The sequence below is a fragment of the Salvelinus alpinus genome, chromosome 24, assembly GCF_045679555.1.
Source record: "Salvelinus alpinus chromosome 24, SLU_Salpinus.1, whole genome shotgun sequence".
Taxonomy (NCBI): Eukaryota; Metazoa; Chordata; class Actinopteri; order Salmoniformes; family Salmonidae; genus Salvelinus; species Salvelinus alpinus.
Genome location: NC_092109.1, coordinates 23,104,959 through 23,124,739, shown reverse-complemented (window position 1 = coordinate 23,124,739; position 19,781 = coordinate 23,104,959). Strand labels below are relative to the sequence as shown.

The window sequence follows — 19,781 nt, the reverse complement described above, 5'->3', positions numbered from 1 at the left end:
ACAAATTAATAACACACCCAATCGTCTATTCTATTGTTTAGGAATGTTTGACTACTAACTGTTTGAATATGTAATTTATATAATCATTTTTGGGAATACAACAATCAGTTGTTCAAGCGCAATGCTTTTATCATGTTGCTCCTGCTGTCAGTTGTCATGTACACCTGTCGGTCTTCGCCCATCTTCCACGATGCCACAGAGGCTTTGAGACCCTGGGCCATTACTTCACCCGTATGATCATCCGGGAAGTAAGACGCCTGGAGGCAGACATTTCGCAATTTCCAGTCTTCGTTTATGTTGTGGACTGTCAAACTTCGGTACGGCTCTGACGTTCTACTCGACCATAGATCGACTGTGGTGGAAAAATAAGAAATACTAGCCAGCTTCTCTGTGACTCTTTCGCCGGTAGCAGTGTATAATCGCGGCAGGGCTTCTTCCGTTAAATACCTACGGCTTGGCAGCTGATATTTGTGGTAAACTGTACTGATCAGCTATAAAGCCTGACTTTTCTACTGTAAAGACTGGAACCATATCTTTCGCCATGTGCTAGTGTAACGGATGTGAAATGGCTAGCTAGTTAGCGGGTACGCGCTACTAGCATTTCAATCAGTTACGTCACTTGCTCTGAGACTTAAGTAGGGTTTCCCCTTGCTCTGCAAGGGCCGCGGCTTTTGTGGAGCGATGGGTAACGACGCTTCGTGGGTGTCAGTTGTTGATGTGTGCAGAGGGTCCCTGGTTCGCGCCCGTGTCGGGGCGAGGGGACGGTACTAAAGTTATACTGTTACATTGGTGCCGTGACCCGGATCACTGGTTGCTGCGGAAAAGGAGGAGGTTGAAAGGGGGGTGAGTGTAACGGATGTGAAATGGCTAGCTAGTTAGCGGGTACGCGCTACTAGCATTTCAATCAGTTACGTCACTTGCTCTGAGACTTAAGTAGGGTTTCCCCTTGCTCTGCAAGGGCCGCGGCTTTTGTGGAGCGATGGGTAACGACGCTTCGTGGGTGTCAGTTGTTGATGTGTGCAGAGGGTCCCTGGTTCGCGCCCGTGTCGGGGCGAGGGGACGGTACTAAAGTTATACTGTTACACTAGGTCAATGCATCCGTTCTCCTTCCACCTCAAACTTTTCTTGTCATAAGGGATTACGTTTGAAAAGGAAGCGGCTATGGTAGCTTGTCTTTTAGCAGACGTTTTGGGAATCAGGCGACTGGAATCGGATTGCGTAGTCTCACGCATTCCTCCCATTCCACCGCGTTTCAGTTGCAGGTGATGGAAGGGGTTGGTTGTGCTGCTGCTTTTTGTAGCAATTCTCTTTCGACACATTTTGCACAGGACATTCGTTTGCTTAACATCAGACCTCTTAAACCGGAACCCCTGCCATATGACAGAAAAATATTGCTGCCCTTTTGGGGGATGATTTCATGCTCACGAGAGTGAGCTAGCTTCCTCACTTTCCATGTTGGTGGAACTCTTACCGCCGCTACACTTCTCCGGCGTGGTTACAACTTGTAAAAGGCTGTCTAGGGTTGTGATTGGTGGATAACCCCTGTGCACGTGGTCACGCAATTGGGACATGATTCGACATTGGGCTGACAGAAGAGACAGTGAGATGCTGCATTTGTAAAACGTTACAACGTTATAACAGAACCTCGATTATTGCGATACAGGCATTTTTCATATCGCGCTAAAACAAACTCGAATATATCGCCCAGCCCTAGTAGGTCGTCAATCACATTCCTTCCTTGTTGCCTAAACAATTATCAGCCTCACCCAGCCCCTCCCACCGCCTGACTGGCTCATTCATCAGTGGCATCGCTGTAACCCAGAACGACTGGTCCCATTCAAACACTGCTGGGGAGGCGTGCGCTTGGAACAACAAATGTGAAAATACTATACAACCAACAACCGCATAGATCTGTAAAAGTGCATTAGTCCCTCCATTCATGCATTAAAGCCCACCTCTTTCCAGATGGATCCACAAGCTTCTGTGGATGTAAAACATAACATCTCACTTTCATTGTAGGGTCGATATAGTTTCAGCAAAAGTTTACCAATCAACATGTCCACAGACGGAAACTATATGTTCACCCTTCCAGTCTACAAATCATTTGCAATAACACCTGTTTCCGTCCCCGAATACCCTCATGTATCACTTTCCTAAAAAGGACACAGCTGGAGATACACATCCTGTAGATACATGTATCTGCAAAACTAGAATCCATGGTCTGGTTTGCTGATGTTATTTTTCAGTCTAAAGTTGTATGTTATGCCATTTGACATTTTATCTTAGAGAAAAGGGATAAAAGTGGCTTAATTTTAAACATTCATACACAGGTTGCATATGTTTCAATTTCATTTAAGTGACAAAGTGTTTGAAATTACAGTATTAAAATCTATACATACACCAACATCTAAAAATGTAGCCTGCAGCAGTGGAGAGCAAAGTACAGGACAAAATATCCTCCACTGGAATGATTGACAGGGCTAAAGTTAAGCTCCTAAACTTCTGATAAACCCATTGAGGAGAACCTCCCTCGTGTTAACCAAGTTAACTGTAGGTTTATGCCGGGGCAGACCTTCAGTGTAAGTTTATTTCTTAGGGAGGAATCCACATTACTGTAGTGGAAACGTCTGTAGCTTGATACCGGATGCTGCAGTCACATATGATCTGACCAAGCTCCAGTGCTACAGTGGTATTTTAATTAAGAGCCCCAAAACTGCTGTAAAATCATTTCCAGGAGATTCTTGGGGGATAACTATGGAAATCTAGGATAACACACAGGAACCATGAGGGGAGTAGGTTATGAGAAATGCTCAGATAAGGGGATTTGCAGAGAGAGAGAGAAAGAAGAGTAAAAAAAATGTTTTTCTTCCATCTGCAATAAAAGGGTGCCATATTTCACATTAGATGAAGGTCACCAGAGGCAGATAAGGAAAACGGTGTGTTCTAACCAGGAGGCTACACAAGACCTCTTCACTATGGCAGCATATAGCAGCAGGGTAATGCTGACATGACGCAAGCCTGCTGATGTGCAGACACAAACACAGCGAAGCTGTCAATGTCAGCATAAAAGAGAACCGCTAACGCTGAGCAAAGCAAAACCACCTGACATTGGTGTTTGTTGCCGTTTGTCGTGAAATGTCTGGATAGTGTTCAAGACAGCTTATAAAAAAAACTCACACTATCGTGCCAACCCAAACTGAACCATGCTTGTAACAACGGTTAATGTAATAACTTGCTGGTTAACGTAATAAAACATTGAACAGGATGTATATCTCCAGCTGTGTCCTTTAAGGGACAGTTCGAAATTTACTGGGGTGGGAGGGCAGTCCAAAATAGGGAGGGAATAGAGAGTTGATAAACTTCTTATTTTTTTGGAGGGTTGTGTTTTGTTTGTTGTTTGGACACAGGGGAGGGTAGTATGTTTTTTCCCCTGGTTTTACTATATACACATTTCTTCCATAGCCAAATGTCCTCATCTGCTTGCATGTGCCTCCACTATTAAGGTGTTTTGGTACTTCCCGTATGCACTACACTTTCACACGCTTACGAAACCACAGGTCAATATAGTCTACTAGTCTGTCTAATCCTGTCCTCTTTCCACCATTCAGTGACAATAGTGGTAGGTGGATCGTTTGTTCAGATCTACAATAAGCAAACATACCACAAATAAAATAATTCAAATCAGTAACCAATTTTCAATATAAATCCACAAGAACATAGAGGAATAGCCGATAGGCAGTGGAGAGGACAGGTGCGTCATTGCGCATTAAAGAACAGTGAAGACATGAGAAACACAGCTCAAAAAGCTCTCCTATTGATCTTGTTTTAGATGTGGCATAAACACAACCAGTCAATGTTTTAATCTGATTAGACTACTTAAAAAGTATCCTGTAGGCTACCTGTCCACTCTAATTCCAGCATCCAAACTGGTCATTTGATGAATGGAAAGAGACATGTTACAAACCCCAACAAGTTTAATGAAAGTGAGCTTGTCTGCTGATAACGCAAGTGGTAAAGTCAATATCCACATTCATAAACACAGGGTCGCTACAGTTACTTGGGGTTGTAATCATCATTTTTTTGTTAAATTGCACACGCCTCTCCCCTCATTGAATTAAGTACAAGGGAATGTTCATGTCATTTTTTTGACACCGAGAAAAAACATTTAATAATTAAATCTGCAAGCAGCTTTTCCAGGGGTTCAGATGTGTGTCCACTGTGCCACCATCAGGAAAAACTGGACACATTGTCCTAGGACGAGTTATTATTGTACTGTTTACTAAGCTTGCCAAATATCAGAACACAAAATCAAGCTGCTCATGCAATATAATATGCTTTTCAGGTTTTTTGGACCATTTTTAATGATGTTGACCACTTTAAACGTCTCCTCCAGGACCGCTGGATCAATCAGCACCAAATTTGGTACATATCTATGTATCCACATTTTTAAAGAAGAGGAATAATAATAGCCAACAAATACAATAGCTTTCACGAGCTTCGCTGCTAAACCCCTAATAAATAAGAGGTATCCTTTGGGTGCTATAATTCATAGTTTTTGATAAAAATATAAAATGTGTGTGACGTCAGAACTCCAGTCCGCCCACACCAGTCGCCGCTCAACTCCATCGTAAGTCATGGAGGTGGATTTAGTCAGCTAGTTCTGCACAGAAATAAACCAGTCAGTAAGTGGGCTCCCGAGTGGCACAGCAGTCTAAGGAACTGCATCTCAGTGCTAGAGGCGTCACTAGACACCGTGGTTCGAATCCAGGCTGTATCACAACCGGCCATGATTGGGAGTCCAATAGGGCGACGCACAATTGGCGTCGTCCGGGTTTGGCCGGTGTAGGCTGTCATTGTAAATAAGAATTTGTTCTTAACTGACTTGCCTAGTTTTATTTATATATACACACACACAGTGGGGAGAACAAGTATTGGATACACTGCCGATTTTGCAGGTTTTCCTACTTACAAAGCATGTAGAGGTCTGTAATTTTTATCATAGGTACACGTCAACTGTGAGACGGAATCTAAAACAAAATCCAGAAAATCACATTGTATGATTTTTAAGTAATTAATTTGCATTTTATTGCATGACATAAGTATTTGATACATCAGAAAAGCAGAACTTAATATTTGGTACAGAATCCTTTGTTTGCAATTACAGAGATCATACGTTTCCTGTAGTTCTTGACCAGGTTTGCACACACTGCAGCAGGGATTTCGGCCCACTCCTCCATACAGACCTTCTCCAGATCCTTCAGGTTTCGGGGCTGTTGCTGGGCAAGAGACTTTCAGCTCCCTCCAAAGATGTTCTATTGGGTTCAGGTCTGGAGACTGGCTAGGCCACTCCAGGACCTTGAGATGCTGCTTACTCCTTAGTTGCCCTGGCTGTGTGTTTCGGGTCGTTGTCATGCTGGAAGACCCAGCCACAACCCATCTTCAGATTTTTGTCTCATCAGACTACATGACCTTCTCCCATTCCTCCTCTGAATCATCCAGATGGTCATTGGCAAACTTCAGACGGGCCTGGACATGCGCTGGCTTGAGCAGGGGGACCTTGCGTGCGCTGCAGGATTTTAATCCATGACGGCGTAGTGTGTTACTAATGGTTTTCTTTGAGACTGTGGTCCCAGCTCTCTTCAGGTCATTGACCTGGTCCTGCCGTGTAGTTCTGGGCTTATCCCTCACCTTTCTCATGATCATTGATGCCCCACGAGGTGAGATCTTGCATGGAGCCCCAGACCGAGGGTGATTGACCGTCATCTTGAACTTCTTCCATTTTCTAATAATTGCGCCAACAGTTGTTGCCTTCTCACCAAGCAGCTTGCCTATTGTCCTGTAGCCCATCCCAGCCTTGTGCAGGTCTACAATTTTATCCCTGATGTCCTTACACAGCTCTCTGGTCTTGGCCATTGTTGAGAGGTTGGTGTCTGTTTGACTGAGTGTGTGGACAGGTGTCTTTTATACAGGTAACGAGTTCAAACAGGTGCAGTTAATACAGGTAATGAGTGGAGAACAGGAGGGCTTCTTAAAGAAAAACGAACAGGTCTGTGAGAGCCGGAATTCTTACTGGTTGGTAGGTTTTCAAATACTTATGTCATGCAATAAAATGCAAATGAATTACTTAAAAATCATACAATGTGATTTTCTGGATTTTTGTTTTAGATTCCGTCTCTCACAGTTGAAGTGTACCTATGATAATCGGCAGTGTATCAAATACTTGTTCTCCCCACTGTGTGTGTGTGTGTGTGTGTGTGTGTGTGTGTGTGTGTGTATATATACACAAATATATATATTTGAGCTGGATGGTTGCTGGTGTTCAAAGAAAAAAAAAAAAAAAAAAGAAGATTTTTCTTTTTCTTTGAACACCAGCAACCATCCAGCTCAAACCCACCAGATATTTCTAATATAAAATAACTGGTAATAAAAACAGGTTGGCATTTAAAGAATCTGCAGCATTTACTCAATGCCATCTTCGCGACAGGGGTAACATTGACTTTTAAATGGTGAATAGCCGAAAAGGGCTGATTGAATCCTGGCCTAAGTAAAGATGTGTTCTATTGCAACTTTTGAGAAAATTCCATTCCACTGATGTCATGAATTGTTTCATGTATGCCAATCTACAATCAAGTAAAGTGTTACCCGAGTGTATGTGTGTCTACATTTCAATTTGGTTTGGTAGTTTGGTGAACCACACTTCACCAAACTATGTCTCCATGTATGAGTACGCAGTTAATTTGGTGTGTGTACATTTCAATGTGTGCGTCTTTACATTGACCGGCGAATTTATTTAGGTACACCCATCTAGGACCGAGTCGGACTTCCCATTGCCTCAGGTCGGACTCAGTTGCTACAGATTGGACGGCGGTACATTCATGCTGTGAACAGCTCATTGCATCTCATCCCAAATATGCTCGATTGGGTTGAGGTCTGGGGACTGTGCAGGCCACTCAAGCAAACTGAACTCGCAGTCATGCTCCAGGCAATGTTTTTCCACTCCTCAATTGTCCAGTGTTAGTGATCGTGTGCCCACTGGAGCCACTTCTTGTTTTTAGCTGATAGGAGACGAACCCGGTGTGGTCATCTGCTGCAATAGCCCATCCGACAAGGATCGACAAGTTGTTTGACTCTGATTGACTCCGCTGTCCTGGCGTCGTGAGGGAGTTTGTTCCCAATGGTGGAACAAACTCCCTCACGACGCCAGGACAGCGGAGTCAATCACCACCTTCCGGAGACACCTGAAACCCCACCTCTTTAAGGAATACCTAGGATAGGATAAAGTAATCCTTCTCACCCCCCCCCCCCCCTTAAAAGATTTAGATGCACTATTGTAAAGTGGCTGTTCCACTGGATGTCATAAGGTGAATGCACCAATTTGTAAGTCGCTCTGGATAAGAGCGTCTGCTAAATGACTTAAATGTAAATGTAAATGTTGTTCGTTCCGAGATGCCATTCTACACATAACGGTTGTACTATGCCGTTATTGGTCTGTTTGTGGCCCGCCTCTTAGCTTGCAAAATTCTTGCCATTTTCCTTCGACAAGCTGTTTTCGCGCCAGGACTTCTACCGAATGAATGTTTTCTGTTTATTGCACTATTCTCGGCAAACCCTTGACACTGTCGTGTGTGAAAATCCCCGGAGCGCGGCCGTTTCTGAGATCCTGGATCCAGCTCACCTGGAACCAACGATCATACCACACTCAAAGTCGCTTAAGTCACTTGTTTTGCCCCTTCTAACGCTCAATAGAACAGTAACTAACGATGCCTGTCTGCATGCTTTATATAGCAAGCCACATTACTCCCTATCTGCAGGAGCGATCCATTTGAGAACGGGGTGGTGTACCTAATAAACTGGCCGGTGAGTGTCTACGACTGTACATGTGTGTACATTTCAACGTGTGCTTGTGAGTGTTCCTGTATGATGGGCATGTGTTTGAGTTGTAATTGTCAGTGGGTGGTAGTACAGTTGAAGTTAGAAGTTCAGCCAAATACATTTAAACTCAGTTTCACAATTCCTGACATTTAATCACAGTAAAAATTCCCTGTCTTAGGATCGCCACTTTATTTGAAGAATATGAAATGTCAGAAGAGAGAATTATTTATTTCAGCTTTAATTTCTTTCATCACATTCCCAGTGGGTCAGAAGTTTATATACACAATTAGTATTTGGTAGCATTACCTTTAAATTGTTTAACTTGGGCCAAATGTTTTGGGAAGCCTACCACAAGCTTCCCACGATAAGTTGGGTGAGTTTTGGCCCATTCCTCCTGACAGAGCTGGTGTAACCGAGTCAGGTTTGTAGGCCTCCTTGCTCGCACACACTTTTCCAGTTCTGCCCACAAATTTTCTATAGGATTGAGGTCAGGACTTTGTGATGGCCACTCCAATACCTTGACTTTGTTGTCCTTAAGCCATTTTGCCACAACTTTGGAAGTATGCTTGGGGTCATTGTCCATTTGGAAGACCCACTTGCGACCAAGCGTTAACTTCCTGACTGATGTCTTGAGATGTTGCTTCAATATATCCACATCATTTGCCTTCTTCATGAATTTGCCTTCCTTCCTCATCACCAGTCCCTCCTGCAGCAAAGCACCCCCACAACATGATGCTGCCACCCCCGTGCTTCACGGTTGGGATGGTGTTCTTCAGCTTGCAAGCCTCCCCCTTTCCCTCCAAACGATGGTCATTATGGCCAAACAGCTCTATTTTTGTTTCATCAGACCAGAGGACATTTCTCCAAAAAGTACGATTTTTGTCTCCATGTGCAGTTGCAAACCGTAGTCTGACTTTTTTATGGCGGGTTTGGAGCAGTGGCTTCTTCCTTGCTGAGCAGCCTTTCAGGTTATGTCGATATAGGACTCGTTTATCTGTGGATATAGATACTTTTGTACCCGTTTCCTCTAGCATCTTCACAGGGTCCTTTGCTGTTGTTCTGGGATTGATTTGCACTTTCCGCACCAAAGTACGTTCATCTCTAGGAGACAGAACGCGTCTCCTTCCTGAGCGGTATGACGGCTGTGTGGTCTCATGGTGTTTATACTTGCGTACTATTGTTTGTACAGATGAACGTGGTACCTTCAGGCGTTTGGAAATTGCTCAGAAGCATCTAAAGCCATGCCATCCTTTTCTGGAATTTTCTAAGCTGTTTAAAGGCACAGTCAACTTAGTGTTTGTAAACTTCTGACCCACTGAAATTGTGATAGACTATTTCACTTATAATTCACTGTGTCTGTAAACAATGCACAAAGTAGATGTCCTAACCGACTTGCCAAAACTATAGTTTGTTAACAAGAAATTTGTGGAGTGGTTGAAAAACGAGTTTTAATGACTCCAACCTAAGTGTATGTAAACTTCCGACTTCAACTGTATGTGCATCAAATTGAGAAACGTAGTACATAAAAACATTGATTTTGGTATGTTATTACATGATTGGTTGAAGTTATTACATTATTCATCCAAAAAGTTGTTATCCACCGGTTACTGTAATAACTACAGGTTAATAGCAGAACATTTTATGACGTTAACCAGCAAGTTATTACATTAACCGGTTTTATTACATACAAAATCGAAAAGTTATTACAAATGAAAAGTTCTTACATTAACCAGAGTATTACATTAACCGTTGTTACAGTGCTGGCTTGGATACTTTCTGGTCATTGTCCTTTACAACATGTTTCCAGCAACTATTATAGTGGATATGTGACCAGGCTAGTCCAATACAGCTTGGCTCAGTAGTGTAAAATAAGTACTAGACTGTTAATGGACTCACCTGATAACAATGCATTGGTTTCGGCGTCCCGTGGCTAACCTTCCCATCATGGACTGGTAGGCCCTGTCTGCCACAGCGAATATATGAGGAGGTAGCTTGCTCTTCTCATGGTACTTATACCTCTCTGACACCTGCACAGATACAAGGAGGAACATCTTTAAAACCATTGTTGTTGTTTTTTAAAGATTACTGGTCAGTTATGTCACCTAAGATAATAAAGGCAAGCATAAGTGCTAAAGCCTCAATATTAGTTGGAGCTATTCAAAAGTCCCAAAAACAATTGCAAGTTCAGTGTCTAGTCCTATTCCAAGAAAATAAGTTATCTTCTGGGTTGAAGTGCCTTTATTAATTGCAATATGACAACTTGTTAATGTTTTCCAGGTTATAGTAAGTCACAGGATAGCTAGGGCAGCTTTTAGGAGAAAGTCTGCCAGCACAGCTGAATGCTTATTGCTCTTGTGGGAGTACTTACCTCTTTCACATAGAGAGGGAGGTATTTAAATGGATTTATGGCCACCAAGATGTCCCCAATGTATGTCTTGTAGAGATAGGCGGTAGGAGGGAAAGAGAGAGAGAGAGTTTACTAGGTTACTGGCCCAACACTTTAACCGCTAGGCTACCTGCCGCCCAATTAATGTGTACTGTACTGTATTTTCAAAGACACACACCACTCCAGTGTCACTGCATAGAGTCAATGTCACTGACTCTACGCACATACACACTTCTACACACGCTGCAGCTACTGTCTATTATCTATCCTGTTGCCTAGTCACTTCAACACTACCTACAGTATATGTACATATCTACCTCAATTTCGTCGTACCCCTGCACATCAACTTGGTACTGGTACTCAATGTACAGTGCATTCGGAAAGTACTCAGAACCCTTGACTTTTTCCACATTTTGTTGCGTTACAGCCTTATTCTAAAATGTATGAAATTGTAAAGGTTTTCTTCCTGGGGTGAAGGAGAGGACCAAAATGCAGCGTAGCCAGTGCTCAACATGTTTAATTATAAGAACAAGTGAACACTACAAACAACTTACAAAATAACAAACGTGCAAAACCGATACAGACCTATCTGGTGCAGAACACAAACACAGAGACAGGTAACAACCACCCACAACGAACACAGTGAAACAACCTACCTAAATATGACTCTTAATTAGAGGAACGCAAAACACCTGCCTCTAATTAAGAGCCATACCAGGCAACCCTAAACCAACATAGAAACACACAACATAGAATGCCCACCCAAAACTCACGCCCTGACCATCACACACATACAAAACAACAGAAAACAGGTCAGGAACGTGACAGAACCCCCCCCCTCAAGGTGCGAACGCCGGGCGCACCAGCACAAAGTCCAGAGGAGGGTCTGGGTGGGCATCTGACCACGGTGGTGGCTCAGGCTCCGGACGCTGTCCCCACACCACCATAGTCACTCCCCGCTTCTGTATCCCCCTCCCAATGACCACCCTCCAACTAAAACCACCTAAATGAAGGGGCAGCACCGGGATAAGGGGCAGCACCGGGATAAGGGACTCTGGCAGGTCCGGGCTGAGGGACTCTGGCAGGTCCGGGCTGAGGGACTCTGGCAGGTCCGGGCTGAGGGACTCTGGCAGGTCCGGGCTGAGGGACTCTGGCAGGTCCGGGCTGAGGGACTCTGGCAGGTCCGGGCTGACGGAAGGCTCTGGCAGGTCCGGGCTGACGGAAGGCTCTGGCTGATCCGGTCTGGCGGAAGGCTCTGGCTGATCCGGTCTGGCGGAAGGCTCTGGCTGATCCGGTCTGGCGGAAGGCTCTGGCTGATCCGGTCTGGCGGAAGGCTCTGGCTGATCCGGTCTGGCGGAAGGCTCTGGCTGATCCGGTCTGGCGGAAGGCTCTGGCTGATCCGGTCTGGCGGAAGGCTCTGGCTGATCCGGTCTGGCGGAAGGCTCTGGCTGATCCGGTCTGGCGGAAGGCTCTGGCTGATCCGGTCTGGCGGAAGGCTCTGGCTGATCCGGTCTGGCGGAAGGCTCTGGCTGATCCGGTCTGGCGGAAGGCTCTGGCTGATCCGGTCTGGCGGAAGGCTCTGGCTGATCCGGTCTGGCGGAAGGCTCTGGCTGATCCGGTCTGGCGGAAGGCTCTGGCTGATCCGGTCTGGCGGAAGGCTCTGGCTGATCCGGTCTGGCGGAAGGCTCTGGCTGATCCGGTCTGGCGGAAGGCTCTGGCTGATCCGGTCTGGCGGAAGGCTCTGGCTGATCCGGTCTGGCGGAAGGCTCTGGCTGATCCGGTCTGGCGGAAGGCTCTGGCTGATCCGGTCTGGCGGAAGGCTCTGGCTGATCCGGTCTGGCGGAAGGCTCTGGCTGATCCGGTCTGGCGGAAGGCTCTGGCTGATCCGGTCTGGCGGAAGGCTCTGGCTGATCCGGTCTGGCGGAAGGCTCTGGCTGATCCGGTCTGGCGGAAGGCTCTGGCTGATCCGGTCTGGCGGAAGGCTCTGGCTGATCCGGTCTGGCGGAAGGCTCTGGCTGATCCGGTCTGGCGGAAGGCTCTGGCTGATCCGGTCTGGCGGAAGGCTCTGGCTGATCCGGTCTGGCGGAAGGCTCTGGCTGATCCGGTCTGGCGGAAGGCTCTGGCTGATCCGGTCTGGCGGAAGGCTCTGGCTGATCCGGTCTGGCGGAAGGCTCTGGCTGATCCGGTCTGGCGGAAGGCTCTGGCTGATCCGGTCTGGCGGACGGCTCTAGCGGCTCCTGTCTGGCGGACGGCTCTAGCGGCTCCTGTCTGGCGGACGGCTCTGTAGGCTCATGGCAGACGGGCGGCTTTGCAGGCTCATGGCAGACGGGCGGCTTTGCAGGCTCATGGCAGACGGACAGTTCAGACGGCGTAGGGCAGACGGGCAGTTCAGACGCCGCTGGGCAGACGGGCAGTTCAGGCGCCGCTGGGCAGACGGGCAGTTCAGGCGCCGCTGGGCAGACGGGCAGTTCAGGCGCCGCTGGGCAGACGGGCAGTTCAGGCGCCGCTGGGCAGACGGCAGACTCTGGCCGGCTGAGACGCACTGTAGGCCTGGTGCGTGGTACCGGAACTGGAGGTACCGGGCTAAGGACACGCACCTTCAGGCTAGTGCGGGGAACAACAACAGGGCACACTGGACTCTCGTGGCGCACTCTAGGCCTGGTGCGTGGTACCGGAACTGGAGGTACCGGGCTGAGGGCACGCACCTCAGGGCGAGTGCGGGGAGAAGGAACAGTGCGTACAGGGCTCTGGAGACGCACAGGAGGCTTGGTGCGTGGTGCCGGAACTGGAGGCACTGGGCTGGAGACACGCACCATAGGGAGAGTGCGTGGAGGAGGAACAGGGCTCTGGAGATGCACTGGAAGCCTGGTGCGTGGTGTAGGCACTGGTGGTACTGAGCTGGGGTGGGAAGGTGGCGCCGGATATACCGGACCGTGAAGGAGGACACGTGCTCTTGAGCACCGAGCCTCCCCAACCTTACCAGGTTGAATGGTCCCCGTAGCCCTGCCAGTGCGGCGAGGTGGAATAGCCCGCACTGGGCTATGCAGGCGAACCGGGGACACCACCTGTAAGGCTGGTGCCATGTACGCCGGCCCGAGGAGACGTACTGGAGACCAGATACGTTGGGCCGGCTTCATGGCACTCGGCTCGATGCCCAACCTAGCCCTCCCAGTGCGGCAAGGTGGAATAGCCCGCACTGGGCTAAGCACGCGTACTGGGGACACCGTGCGCTTTACCGCATAACACGGTGTCTGACCAGTACGACGCTCTCTCACTCCACGGCAAGCCCGGGGAGTTGGCTCAGGTATCCAACCCGGCTTCGCCACACTCCCCTTTAGCCCCCCCAAGAAATTTTTGGGTGAGCCTCTCGGGCTTCCAGCCTCTCTTACGTGCTGCCTCCTCAATCCACCGCTCCTGGGCTGTGGCTGCCTCCTTCACCTCCCGAGAGCGGCGATTCTCTCCAACCCTTCCCCAGGGTCCTTTTCCGTCCATGATCTCCCAAGACCATTCCTCCTGTGTCCAGTAGTCCTGTGTACTGGGCCGCTGCTGCTCCCCGTTGCTACGCTGCTTGGTCCTGGTTTGGTGGGTGGTTCTGTAAAGGTTTTCTTCCTGGGGTGAAGGAGAGGACCAAAATGCAGCGTAGCCAGTGCTCAACATGTTTAATTATAAGAACAAGTGAACACTACAAACAACTTACAAAATAACAAACGTGCAAAACCGATACAGACCTATCTGGTGCAGAACACAAACACAGAGACAGGTAACAACCACCCACAACGAACACAGTGAAACAACCTACCTAAATATGACTCTTAATTAGAGGAACGCAAAACACCTGCCTCTAATTAAGAGCCATACCAGGCAACCCTAAACCAACATAGAAACACACAACATAGAATGCCCACCCAAAACTCACGCCCTGACCATCACACACATACAAAACAACAGAAAACAGGTCAGGAACGTGACAGAAATAGTTTTCCCCCCTCAATCTACACACAATACCCCATAATGAAAAAGCAAAAACAGTTGACATTTTTGCAAATGTATATAAAAAAAAAGAAATATCACATTTGCATAAATATTCAGACCCTTTACTCAGTACTTTGTTAAAGCACCTTTGGCAGCGATTACAGCCGAGTCTTCTTGGGTATGACGCTATAGCTTGGCCCACTTGTATTTGGGGAATTTCCCCCATTCTTCTCTGCAGATCCTCTCAAGCTCTGTCTGGTTGGATGGGGAGCGTCGCTGCACAGGTATTTTCAGGTCTCTCCAGAGATGTTCGATCAGGTTCAATTCCGGGCTCTGGCTGGGCCACTGAAGGACATTCAGAGACTGGCCCCGAAGCCACTCCTGTGTGGTCTTGGCTGTGTGCTCTGTTCATCTTTCCCTCAACCCTGACTCATCTTCCAGTCCCTGTCGCTGAAAAACATCCCCACAGCATGATGCTGCCACCACCATGCTTCACCGTAGTGATGGTGCAAGGTTTCTGCCAGACGTGACGCTTGGCATTCAGGCCAAAGACATCAATCTTGGTTTCATCAGACCAAAGAACCTGAGTCCTTTAGGTGCCTTTTGGCAAACTTTAAGCGCGCTGCCATGCCTTTTGATGAGGAGTGGCTTCCGTCTGACCACTCTACCATAAAGGCCTGATTGGTGGAGTGCTGCAGAGATGGTTGTCCTTCTGGAAGGTTTTCCGATCGCCACAGAGGAGCTCTGTCAGAGTGACCATCGTGTTCTTGGTCACCTCCCTGACGAAGGCCTTTTTCCCCTGATTGCTCAGTTTGGCCGGGCGGCCAGCTCTAGGAAGAGTCTTGGTTGTTCCAAACTTCTTCCATTTAAGAATGATGGAGGCCACTGTGTTCTTGGAGACCTTCAGTGCTGCATAAATGTTTTGGTACCCTCCCCCAGATCTGTGCCTCAACACAATCCTGTCTCGGAGCTCTACGGATAATTCCTTCGACCTCATGGCTTGGTTTTTGTTCTGACATACACTGTCAACTGTGGGGCCTTATATAGACAGGTGTGTGCCTTTCCAAATCATGTCCAATCAATTGAATTTACCACAGGTGGACTCCAATGAAGTTGTAGAATCATTTCAAAGATGATCAATGGAAACAGGATGCACCTGAGCTCAATTTCAAGTCTCACAGCAAATAAGGTATCTGTTTTTTATACATTTGCAAAATTAAAAAAAAAAAACTTGTTTTCGCTTTGCCATTATGGGGTAGTGTGTGTAGATTGATGAGGCACATTTTTTATTTAATCTATTTTGGAATAAGGCTGTAACATAACAAAATGTGTATAAAGTCAAGGGGTCTGCTTTCCAAATGAACCGTATATAGCCAAGCTATCACATCTCATTGTGTATTATTCCTTGTGTTAGTATTATTCTTTTTTATTTGTTGTATTCTGCATTGTTGGGAAGGGCATAAGTAAGCATTTCACTGTTAGTCTATACTTGTTGACGAAGCATCTGACAATTACAAATTAATTTGACAAAGGTTTTGTTCTGGCAGCCAACAATGGCATGAATTAAAATGACATGTTGATATATGACAGAATATTTGTGTTGTTCATAGATCCCAACCCTTCAACATTGAGTTTTTGTTTGCTCAGAAAACTTGGGGGGACAAATAAAACCACTCCCGAGGGAATCAGTTACGAAACCCTGACCTAACCCCTAACACTAACGTTAGCCCTGCTAGCTAACGTTAGTGTTAGCCACCTAGCTAACGTTAGCTACAACAAATTAGAAATTGGAATTTGTAACATATCATACTTCCTTTTTCAAATTCGTAACATATCGTACGAATTGCAATTCATAACGTATCATACAAATTGTAATTCGTAACATATCATACGAAATGGATGATGGACATCCACAAATTAATACCATGCGAAACGTAACATAGCACACTAAATTAATTGTATCGGATTTACATACAGAACAATAGGACATGCTCTGAAACCACGTTGCTTTTCCTAAAACAGTCACATGCACATTTCAAGTCTGAATTTGTACTTACATAGATGCGATCTTGTTTGAACCGTTGACTCAGGGATTCCAACAAACTTTGTTCATCCAAATCTGACAAGGCTGCCAAATCTTCGTGGAAGAGCCCATCCATTTCTTTCTAAATCGTATTTATTCGATAAACTCGGACGCAATATTATATGTAACGTTACTGGACTATACTGAAGCTTGATAAAAACAAATTAATTTCCCTTGGTTTTCTGACATTAAAATCCAACATATGCGCCTAAAAACGACAGCGGTGTTATGTCGTAAAAAGGCTACTGTGACAGCAGTGCACACAGCGTAACTGAGCTGAGTTTACTCTACTCCCAGGGGAGTACTGAAGTTAAAAGGCGTGCAAGCAAGGGTTCCCTCTCTTTCGTTGCTATACGGTCTCCTTGGGACGTCCAACCCTGACGTCACCCCGTTGAAATTGAAATGTATAATGGTTAAAGGAAAACTCCCCAAAACGATATTTTAGTATTTGTTTCATTCGTCTATTATTGATATAGTCCAGTCATATAGCCTTGATTGGTGGCTCGCAGTAATATTTATATTTTAAATGCACAGACTACCAGGGTTGGGGAGTAACAGATTACATGTAATGTGTGACATGTACGGGATTACACAAATAACTAACTGCAATCTGTTAAAATACCAGCAAAACATATTGTAATCAGATTACAGATACTTCGAGGATTACTTTTAAATTCAGAAAGGATGTTTGCGAAAAAAATCTTTGACACTTCTCTGTTTCTCAATGAAATTCAAAACAGCATTGAAAAAAGGCGTAAATTAAATGTGTTCAACGTGAGCGAGTCTGACCATAAATCAGAGACCACTATGATGACACACCAAATGTGTTTCATGGATCGCGGGAAAAGAGCAGGAATAGGCGTTTGTAGGCTACAGTCCAAGCTGTTTTCCAATTGTGCGACTGCTGTCAGCATCCAAAGATGATCCAACTTGAATTAACGCTTGGAAGTAAGGATGACAGCAGTGGTCAGCTTTTTACCAAAACAGAGGCGAGGCGCCCGTTTTGTTATTGTTTCATCTGTGGATTTTCCCTTTAAACATATTATCAAGATATCAAAGTGTCACCAACAAAAAGGTAAGCAATAGGCCCATAGCAAATGCAGCATATGGCATTCATTTTTCACATGTAAATAGCACTTTTCAGTAGTGCTCAAAGCATGCCATTCCATGAGCGCAGCATTTATTTTTCAACTTGAATCAATGAGCCCAATCAGTCCTCCATGACAACAAAATCATAAACAACAGAGCAGGGCTGGCTAATAAGTCCTTACTTTTGGGGTTATGCTCAGGTAAAAGAATTTGGCTAATCTATACTTCCATATTTCCAAGTCCTATTCTTTAAGATCAAGAGGTATTGCATTTATTGGAATGACTGGAATTCTGATAGACTTTGGTTTTTAATGTATGCCCATGTGTAGTAGAAAGCGATGGGTTAGAAGAAGCCTACCTAACCAACCCATAATGTAAAATGTAACATCCATATATGGCCAGCTATGTAAACTTTAACATTGATTTGTCCTGCAATAGATGTGTTCAATTGGTAACATACATTTTTGTCTTCTTCTAATGCATTTTAAGGGGAAAGTAATCTAAAAGTAACTGAATGTAATCAGAGTTTGAGCAGTGAGTTTGGGTAATCCAAAAGTTACATTACTGATTACTATTTTGGACAGGTAACTAGTAACTGTAACAGATTACATTTACAAAGTAACCTACCCAACCCTGCAGACTACCAAATACAGCACAATTTCAAATAGTTTCTGAGCAGTCAAATTCCACAAACACAAACTGCACTATTTTGCTTGCCCAATAGGTGGCAGTATAATATGATGTTGAGCTGCTGCATCAACATGTGCAGTCGAGTAAACTGTTGCTATGCTCTCAACGAGGCTAGATACAGAGGCGGGAGGTGGAGAGCAGAATGAAGGTTTTGGGCTGCATCGAAGTCAGTATTTATCCCCATCTTTGGTCGAATCGAACTACCAAACTATTTGTAGTAGTCAAGCACAAGCAAAAATGAAATATTGAGCAACCAGTCACTGCAACTGAACATGACAATGAGGAGGGTGAGGATGAGTAAGCTAGTGTACCCGCACACACAAATGACGGACAATTTAGCAAAAAGAGAAAGGTACGGCTGTTGAAAGATGAATGTTTCAAGACAAATGGACAACATTATTTTTCTTTGTACTTAATGGCACAAATCCACTTTGTTTAATTTGCAAGATGTGTGCTGGTTTTAAAAGGGCCAACGCCATTTCAACAACACTCATGCAATGAGAAATACCCACCTGGCAGTGACCTACGAAAAAATTATATTCAGCAACTTACTGCTTTGCTGAAAGCACAGCAGCAGTTGAACAGAACAACTTCTGCTGCAGAGAAATCGACAGAGGCAACATATGAGATTGCATGGATTACGGATGCAGACAGTGAAAAAGTGTTTTTTGTATTCAGCAGAAATAATTTATTTCAGTAACAAAGATGCAATTCTAAAACAAATTAAAGGACTGCAACTATTGGACACAACCATAATAAGAAATAGGAAAGTACATTGGTAAGGATCTAAACGAGGATATATCAGCGGCTCCGTGTTTCAGAACAGCATTGGACGAAAGCAGAGATGTTTGTGACATCGCTCAGTTATGCATATAGTCTGGTTCCCGAAAGATTAATCTAATTGGTAAGAACTGTTGTGCTTACTACCACTGCAAGAGTCAAACGAGAGGAGAGGATGTGTTGAATGCACTTCAGACCTTTATGGATGAGAACAATCTGAACAGGTCAAATCTCGCATGTGTGTGCACTGATGGAGCCCCAAACATGCCTGGGAAAGAGAAGGGACTTGTCGGGCTGATGAGAAGAGAGAAGGGATCTTCAACTTCGCTGTGTTTCATTGCATCATACATCAGGAGGGACTCGTGGCAAAACTCAAGAACAGTGAGTTGAAGAATGTGATGCAACTGCTTGTACAAGTGGTCAACTGTATTGTTTCAAGAGCACTGAATCATCGCCAGTTTCGTGAACTGCTGCAGGAGTATGAGACAAAATACAGTGACTGTCACGACTTCCGCCGAAGTTGGCTCATCTCCTTGTTCGGGCGGCGTTCGGCGTCACGGCTTTCTAGCCATTGCCGCTCCATTTTTCATGTATCCATTTGTTTTGTCTTGTTCCCTGCACACCTGGTTTTCATTCCCCAATCAATTCATATGAATTTATTCCTCTGTTCCCCATCATGTCTTTGTGTAGGATTGTTTGTGTTACGTGTATTTTGATATTGTGGATATTGTTACGCGCATTACTTTTTGTCTATGTTCTGTGTTTTGTGCACATTTTATGTATTTTGTGCTGTCATTTTGACCGGAATAAAAAGTGCGCCTGCTCTGCTCTCCTGCACCTGACTTCGCCTCCAATACACACTCCTAACAGAATCCTACACCAACCATGGAGTCAGCAGGAGCAGGTACC

The 19,781-nt window shown here is 45.5% G+C and overlaps 1 protein-coding gene across 2 annotated transcripts in view; it reads right to left on the bottom strand.

The window, feature by feature from the left end:
• LOC139552343 (myosin-IIIb-like) overlaps positions 1-16,637 on the bottom strand; it is a 69,853-nt gene extending 53,216 nt beyond the window's left edge. The window contains exons 1-3 of one of the 2 annotated variants that reach the window (XR_011670416.1): positions 16,288-16,637; positions 10,241-10,306; positions 9,769-9,899 (exon numbers count right to left, since the gene is read on the bottom strand). Coding sequence is in view for 1 of the 2 variants with exons in the window: in XM_071363986.1 (XP_071220087.1) it covers positions 9,769-9,899; positions 10,241-10,306; positions 16,288-16,389 (299 nt within the window). In the remaining variant the exon portion in view is untranslated. The remainder of the gene's footprint in view (positions 1-9,768; positions 9,900-10,240; positions 10,307-16,287) is intronic. The other variant, XM_071363986.1, reaches the window with a different exon arrangement.
• Between the last annotated feature and the right edge of the window lie 3,144 nt (positions 16,638-19,781).